Genomic DNA, 8,629 nt, shown 5'->3' with positions numbered 1-8,629 from the left:
AATGTATCTCTTAAGACTTAAACCATACTGCTTTTCATTCCCCCCTAAAGAAAAGTTTTCCACAAAGAGCTAAATTCATCAGTGCATGCTCTTTAATGAATTCAAGAAAGTCACAGTTCAAGTGGCACCATGCTTACTAGTAACAAAACATTTATGAAACATCTATACTTTACAGTTTTAATTGCAAGATATTCTAATATTTTAGTGAAGCATCAGATATAATTACAGTGCATTATATACAGAGTAATATTTTTATAGGAAAATATTTTTATAGGAAAAAAATAAATAGAAAATAATATGTAAACATCCTGAGTGAAATCCTGCTGCCACTGAAGTCAGATACAGAACTGTCACAGATACAAGCACAGGCAGTATTTCACGCCTCTTTTTAAAGCATATAGCAGTGCACATAACTTCATTCAAAACAGTTTAAAGTGCATACAACATTATAGAAAAAAAATTCATAAGGTTTTGAAAGTTTTACATATGCAGGTGTCATTCCTATCTATTACGTCTCCTCAATCCCATCTCTTCTGATTCAATCGCATCTTTGTTTATCATTTCTTGGTCTTCTACCACATCTGGCTCAAACTGATGTACTTCACATTCATCACATAATTCATGCTCTTCCATTTTGTAATCATTATCAACATCCTCAAGCAAATCGTCATTACTGTCATCTTCTCTGTGACCTATTTCTCTTTCTTTAGAATGTTCAGCAAATGACTGAATGAGATCTTCAAGTTTCTCATTACAAATGTGGCCGACATCTTAGAATTCACCGAAAAAAAAAAATCAAACCAAAAGCAGAAATTACTAGAAAGGCTCCAAATTTCAGGCCCAGTTTAGAAATAGAGTATTTTTTTGTTTTCTTTCTTTTACTAAGACTCAACTAATGCAAAAACTTCTAGTGAACTGTTCTTAACATTTAAGATTTCTCTCGGACTACTATGGACCTCTTGGAAGTCTCCAGTTGAAACTAATACACAATTTGCTCTTTAATGTCATTATGCAAGCGTTACCCATGGCCTCAGAGGTTCCTGTTTGGGAATCCTCAGACTAAAGTTGTCCGATACGAACAGACTGCTCAGGAGCTCATATTAGAGAAGCCCAGTTTCAACAAAGCAGAATGTGGCTACGTGGTCTATCCTGGTTCAATGTCTTTTAGCATCTATTCTTAAAAAAAATAATGATGCTGTGTCAAAAAGTTGAAAGTAGATACACCTCCAACAAGAAGAAGGGCGCTCCTCCAGAATAACATTAACTCTACACACCTTTCCCCTAAGATGCAGGAGCTGAACATTTTTTATAGTAAGATCTGTTTATTCTTTTAAAATATAAACTCCTTAGTTATCTATCCTACTGGAAACTGAAGTACCTTTCATCTTGTTTTCTGATTTATCCAATCCACTTTCTTTCATCAGTCGTCTGATTGATTGGAGCTGTGTCATTATTTCATCTTTCTGCTCACAGGCTAAAGCATTAACACTAGAAAACAAGACAGATGTCACCAGCTGAAAGGTCTACCTTGTGAGCGAGTGCTCGATGATAATGCATAAGCTCACAGTATTTCCTTAAGTGGATAAATACCATAAGTTAGCAACATGTTTAGGTCAAGCTTTTCTTAGAGAACTGTCTCTTCAGAAGTGGGGAGCCCATCACATACACCTACCGAATAATTTAGTCACTGAATTCTGACACTGGAGCCCAAATGGCCAAGCTTGAGTAATGACTACTGAAAGACACAATAATCCAAAGTAATTTTATTTTTAGGACAACAATGCCTAATACAGAACTTTACAGTTTAGAGGCTTTTCTCATCTATTTCAGATTTTCTTTACCCTCTCTCCTCCCCATCACTACTGGAAATTTGTTTGGCAAACTGGTTAGTGAATTTACTGCTTAATAGTTTCAGCACATATTAAGGTCAAAAGTACACTAAGGGAACAATTGTGAAATTCTGCATGTTTTAAACTAGGCTTTATGAAGGATGTCAAGTCTATACAAAATGGACTGCATGGATATTTTTATTTCCAGTAGATAGGTAAGGCCCTAGCTTCTTAAGGAAAGAACATCTCTCAAACTACAAGCAGGTTGTTTTACTTATGCCCTTCTTACGCTACAACAGAGAATTGTTTCCACAATCACTTAACAGGTTCATTTCGAAACACAAAATTAAGCTGCTCTTCCTTGATAACTACTTTTGCCTTGTAATTATAATCAAAAGCAAGAAACTCTTTCTGCCACCAGAAATCTAATTCCCAAAAGGGCTTTCGAATGCTACTGAGCTTAAGTACCTTTTCAGTATTAGTCAACATTAAAGTTTAACTCGTTAAGCTACAGTAACATGATCGTAAGTCTGAGCTTTTGCAACAAGGGACAGGAGGTGTCTGTAGAAAAGATCGCAAATTGCAGAAGAATTATTACCTGCAAAAGGCTATAGAAACAGTAAAGTCATCAAAAAAGATTCTTAAACACTGTTCCCTACCTATATATAATGAACATTTTAAGAACTCTTTGTTAACATTTTGGAGAATTTCAATTTACAGAACACAATACTGAGATGTTTTAGAAACACTCACCAGTTTGACAGTGGATCCAACTGAGTCAATAAAGAATTTAACATTTTCTCTGTCTGTGCTAGATGCCGCTCTAGTTCTAAAAGCTGATGCTCTAATAAAAAACAAAAGAAAAAAAAAGGAGGGAGGCAAAGGGAGGAGGAGAGTGGGGAAGGAAGGAGAGAAAAAAACATCATAAGAAATGTGTTCACAATACCAAAAAGATTAATTTACATTTTTGATTGGGCAGATTAAAAAACAGGAACTTTTTTCTCTATAAAATTCTAGATTATGTAGAGGGAGTGGTGGCGGTAAGAACAGAAGCCTTACTATGTGTGACCAGAAGTCCTTCTCATACAATAACCTGTCTGCAATAGCGTTCAAAGAGAGGACACCTTAGTAGAAACTGAGTGAGAATGTGGCTCTCGCCTTCCCAGCCTCAAAACCCACGCAGTTCCAAGACTTCCTGAGGTACAAGCAGTGTATTTACACTTAATATACTGTCATGAATTTGCCCACTCGCACCTTGCAGATAATATTCAACACTTAATGCACTAGAGTTGAGAGGAGTAACTCCTCTTAAAATACAATAAAACTCTGAAGAAAGAAGAATGCAACACACAAGGATGGTGAGCAGGCAGCGTAGCAAATCATCGCTGAACCTAATTACAGATCTGGTGTACAGGGACACCAAAAGAGGCTGCTAGTTGTTTAATTAACTAAAAATGTGTCTGTACAAGGGGCAAAAAAAGTATGAAAACAGCTCAACTTTGATGTGCCATTAAGTTTTTCTCCAAAGGAAAGCCCACTTCTTGGCATGTGCAGAACAGACTGAATCAGACAGTCAAGAGTAGTCTGTATCATGAAAAAAAAAAAGTATCACTTATTCTGTGATGTGAATGTGAAGCAGTTAATGTTTTTGACAGGTCTCTAATTTGGCCTAGAAATTCAACAGTCTATAATTGTTTATCCATACTGTTCCACTATCAATACAGTTCAATTCTAAAGCAAATCATTATATCCTTTTTAAATACCCTATTCATTTAAAGATTATTATATTCTACTTAAACATCCTATTCCTAGAGAAAACTGAACAGGTCTTAAGTGAGAAAATCACCAGACACTGAAAAGCAGAGAATCATACTATATATTACTACAGCTGTTTTAAAGAATATTACCATCTGGAGCTTTCAAACAAACCTCTTAGAAGTGTTTAAAATACAAAGAATAACAAAGTGGGCTTTTTTAGTTCCTAACTGCAGTTAAGTAACTTAAAACACTGTTCTCGTTTACCTAGGCTGCATCAACAAGAATATGTAGCTTTGTTCCAGCACAAAATAAGCATTTTTGGTGAACATATGCATTCTGAACGGGTATCTTACCTGTTTCCTTTGCCTTGTCTTCTGTACTTTTTTCCTTTTTGGAGAGACTTTCTTCATGTGACTTCATCTTTAATAAATACAATCATGTTAAAAGACTTCATCGCTATTTGTGTATTAAAAAATAAAAATGCATTTAGAAATTTACTGAAAGTAAATCGCAATCACAAAAATGTGGTTTCCACTAATGAATTTTTTTTTTGCCATACCTTCTTCCTATCTTAAACTAACACTTCTGATTTTAAGCAATGACAACATGACTGACAAAAGCTGTGAAAGAAAGCAAAAAATATTTACATTTCAATCCCAACAAGCTCAAGAGTAGAGTTGTAACACACAAAATATTGCTTTAATGATGTTTAAATCTTATTTACAACCTAATTAAATTTATATTTAAAACCAAACTGATCACCATCTAGATTCATTTTGCTAAGCTGTGGTATTTTTCTCATATAGGAGATGATATGAAACTGACTATTTGAAGATGCTGTCTCCAGTCCTGTCAAGTTTAAGGTTTTTTTTTCCCTAAGGCAAGAAACAATATTCCAGGTGCACTCAGCATTGCAAGTGCTGCAACATCTCTTACTATAAATAATACATACCAAGACTGTTTTTAAAAACAATCATTCTCCTTTTTTAACTTACACGGTAGAAAAGGTATCACATTTCATGGATAAAATGTTGCAGCTGCAGGACCAAATGAGAAGCCCAAATAAAAGGTCGAGTCTACTCACTATTCTATCTAATCACTAATCTTCTAAGATTACTATTCTGCAGAAATTGTCCACCTCCTTCCCATACTTAATCTCATTCTGAAGAACGAAAAGGAAGTGAAATACTGACGGGCTTAAATTACAGCTTCAGGTAACAGCACTGTTTAGGTTCTCAGATTCTTATTTGAGGGCAGGGTGTAAGATTCTTATTTCTTTAAGTGTCTAAAAAAAGGTAAGTCAGAAGCCTTCATAACGAAGAACGAGAAAGGCTAAAATTTTAACTTTGGAGCTCACATTCAAAGTTAAACTGAGCAGGAAACGGCTTTTGGACAGCCACATACAGGAGCCCAGAACTGGGGACACACACACACACACAGAGGGATGACACCCAGTTACATTTCCTTCTATTTTCAATAATTTAATGCTTTTTTTACGGCTTACCTTCAGAAATTTGTATGCTGCAAACACGCCCACTCCAAGAGCATACAAAGGCATGAGGGTGAATGCTAACTCTCTACCATTTCCTCTTGTTTTCTCACTTTTAATCTCTTTTTCCATTGCATTTCTCATCTGCTGAAAACTCTGGTAAGTATTACTGTCAGAACTGTCTGGATTCAGGGGAAGTTGATGAACTGTCTGAGCACCACCTTAAAAAATTAAATTGAGAGAAAGAAGACAAAGTTAGAAAGGAAATTAAAGAGTCCAATTAGTTTCACAACTGCAATTAAGTTGTTCTCTTCTTGTGTGACCATACTTGTTTATCACTCTTCTAAGGTGCTGTGGTCAGCCCTGCATCCCAATAAAGCTAAAAAAAAATTTAAAAAAAATCACTCTTTCATGAATAGAATGCAAAGCTAAATCTGGGTAGCAAAGACTCTCAAACTATGTTTTCTTTAAGACACAAGTTTTAAGTCATCATAGCAACATTGGCAAACCCACAGCAAACCACAGAAAGGTAGATTAACAATGAACAACTAACTCTTGATATTAAAGCATACTCAGAGAAGCTGAGAACAGTTAGAAATTTTTTTTCCCCTGTAACAAAGACAGTTAAGTACAACCTGAATTGTCTAGTCCCAAGGAAAAAAAAAAAGTTTTGTTGAAATACACATGCTGTGTTGCTGCTTCCATAATTTTGACAGTAAATCCAGCGTTACATGAATACTCCCACAAGCTTAGAAGTGCTGTACCTCTGCAAATCAAATATTTAAGACTAAAAAATTACACGATAGCAAAGAGATGCAACCTTGGAAATGTGAAGTATTTTTACATGTAATTTGCCTGCCAGAACAGGGAGCAGATGAAAGAACAGCCAGTGTCATTGCTCGACTTAGGAATTTGGTTATTTGGTAGTTAAATCTGGGGCTTATGGGACATGCACATGAGGAACAGTGCTATCAGCTAAACAATGGAGATGCTTGGCAGTGAGAGACAGCAGGTGATTGAGGGGTTGTGAAGTTTTACACTGATGTCTCAACTGACTGCCTAGACTTATACTTTCAAATCCCTCTGAACTTTTACTTTGCCATAATTTATCAGAACTGAGTATGGGTAAAACAAGATGCACTTTCTAATAACAATCCCAAACAAAAGACCATTATGCAAATGACTCCTTGTCAATTAATACTGAAACAGTGGCATTTCAAGAATTTCCAGAAACATGAGACAGAGAAACAAATTAATGTAAATTACAACTCCCTTCCTCGCTGGCTACAGCTTCTTCCAAATACAAGAGAAAAAGGAATCCAATTCTGCTAACCCAAGCTGGTGCTTCGTGGCAAGAGATCTTGCACAGTGTTTTTAAATTGTCTAAAATGAGATACCCAGAAAACTTTTCAGACTTCCAGGAATGACCCTGACTGTAGCAACACTTACTATCAACTCTGCAGTCAAGTCGTACCAGGCATAACTGCAAGTTCTTCCACATGTATCTGATCAGTTTGCAACAGGCACATTTGGAGTAGACCTTTTATCTCTATGTTTGCTCACTGGAACTTGAAACAGAACTGGCCAGTTACACAAATAAACACAATTAAACAACATAACTCAAGCTACCTCAATAATTTAATGCAAGTTCAAGCAGACATTCTTCTTTCAATACAAGCAGGTTTAGAGTTACTAAAACACCACTAGCTAATCTGGAAATCACGTTTTATCTCACATACAGTTTTCCTCCTTTCAGAATGTTTCCCATTGATTACTAGTTTTAAGTTTGTGCTCGCTCTTCTTTCCTGACATTCAGTTCTATTTGTTTTTAATGTAAATGAGGAGATTTACTAAAATACCTAATAGCACAGATGAAAAACTTTCCACAAGTCACACAAACAAGAACGTGGTCAAGGGAAACAACACCTTCCTGGCACAGAGGAATTCATTTAATGGAGTCCAGTGTCCTGCACCAAGTTTATCCCACAGAAGAAACAGCAAGGGAGTTACTGGACAAACAGGAGAAAAGAAGAACCCAGACAGGTGAGAACAGCAGATCTGCCTGAAATTTATGTTATGCAGTGCTGAATCAACACATCAGTAGAATCAGAGGCATATAAAGTGTTGTGCTTTTTTAAGGTCCGGTTTTAAAAGAATTTGATCTATAGGAAACGGCAGCTACCATGAAAATTAAATGTAATCAAGCAAAACAGGCCAGGCTAGAGCTTATGAAGCACAGTAAGTTCAATATCAGCTGGGAAGAATATGATAGCAGCTCAATCCTTGCTTTTTCTGCCTTAGAAAGGTACTCCGAGGGAAAAACACAGACACATAATTTGGAAGATCACAGTAACTAGCTATCTCTTGGTTTACAATGCCTTGGAAAGCATCATCAATGAATCACGGGGCTACCTCCAGAAAGCGGGCTTTTTGTTGTTTTCCAAAACTAAAGTGGACCTTTGGACCTTGAGCTAAATCCTCAGCTGACGTACCCTGACATAGCTGAACATACATTTACACCACTCAAGCTTTAACGAACAGTAAGCTCTCTAGTCTGTTCAGGGATATTTTTTCTAATCAAGCATCTTGGGACTCTTTCCAGCACACTACCTGACAAATCTCAGACGATTCTGTGCTAATGTCTACCAACAGTAACACTTGGCTTCCTTATTGCAATCCTAACATGCGCAGTGATTTTTTTCCTCTCTCCGACACCTCACAGCTACTCCTCTGTTAAAAGTAACTAACGGTGCCCCTGCAGGAATTATTCATTAAATTGCCCCGATAAGATACGTTTCCAGTAACAGTGTGTTACCTGCATTTAAAAGTAATTTTCTTAAAGCAACCCAGACAAAAACGCATACAGGAATGAACTAGAAAAGCAGAACATAAAAGGGGGAGGGGTGGCGGGGGAGGGGGTGTGTGGAAGGTTATGGCGAGGAGCACACACGCCAGCTGGGAACCGCCTGACAAGGCCTCCCCCTCCACAGGCCCCGTGAAACACCCAGCGCCGAAGCACCAGCCCTCTCCGTTCCCGGGGGCTCCCCTCGAGCCCGCCCGAGCCACAGGCCGGCCCCGAGCAGCCCCCGCCCGGAACGCCAACCGCGGCGCGGCCCCGGGCACCGCCACGGCTCCTACCTCTGCGGTGCTGCCGGGGATCGTAACGGCCGGGGCTGGCCTTGCCGCCCCGCGGAGACCGGCCGGCCCGCCCGCCCCCTCCTCCCCCGAACATCCTGGGCATGACGACGAAGACGCAGAGCACCAGCACCACCGAGACCACCACCTGCTGCACCGCCGACAGCACCATGGCCGCCGCCTGCCAACGAGCCGCCGCCACGGAGAGGCGCCCGCCCGGCTGCCGCTCCCCGCCCGGCGACACAGCGCCCCCCGGCGGGCTCCTCGCCACACGCCGCTCCAGGGCTCGGCGGGCGGTTCCGTGGCGAAGATTCTGGAAGAGGCGGGGGGAGGGACACACGCTGGACTCCATTTGGATCCCTCTGCGCCAGGGCTTTGCGTGGGACTCTGGCAGCTGCGGCCATGAGGGTGTGGGCGG

The 8,629-nt window shown here is 39.3% G+C and overlaps 1 protein-coding gene across 1 annotated transcript; it reads right to left on the bottom strand.

Annotated features, from left to right (window-relative positions):
• Positions 1-390: 390 nt before the first annotated feature.
• Positions 391-8,383, bottom strand: CCDC107 (coiled-coil domain containing 107). Its single transcript, XM_086471624.1, has 6 exons — positions 8,215-8,383; positions 5,092-5,297; positions 3,941-4,007; positions 2,583-2,673; positions 1,379-1,488; positions 391-770 (listed from the first exon to the last, which is right to left on the bottom strand). Exons 1-6 carry the CDS (start codon positions 8,381-8,383, stop codon positions 502-504), a joined length of 912 nt encoding a protein of 303 aa, XP_086327750.1. The 3' UTR covers positions 391-501.
• Between the last annotated feature and the right edge of the window lie 246 nt (positions 8,384-8,629).

Source organism: Leptosomus discolor, chromosome 1 (assembly GCF_034619465.1).
Source record: "Leptosomus discolor isolate bLepDis1 chromosome 1, bLepDis1.hap2, whole genome shotgun sequence".
Classification (NCBI taxonomy): Eukaryota; Metazoa; Chordata; class Aves; order Leptosomiformes; family Leptosomidae; genus Leptosomus; species Leptosomus discolor.
This window is presented reverse-complemented; position numbering and strand designations above follow the sequence as displayed.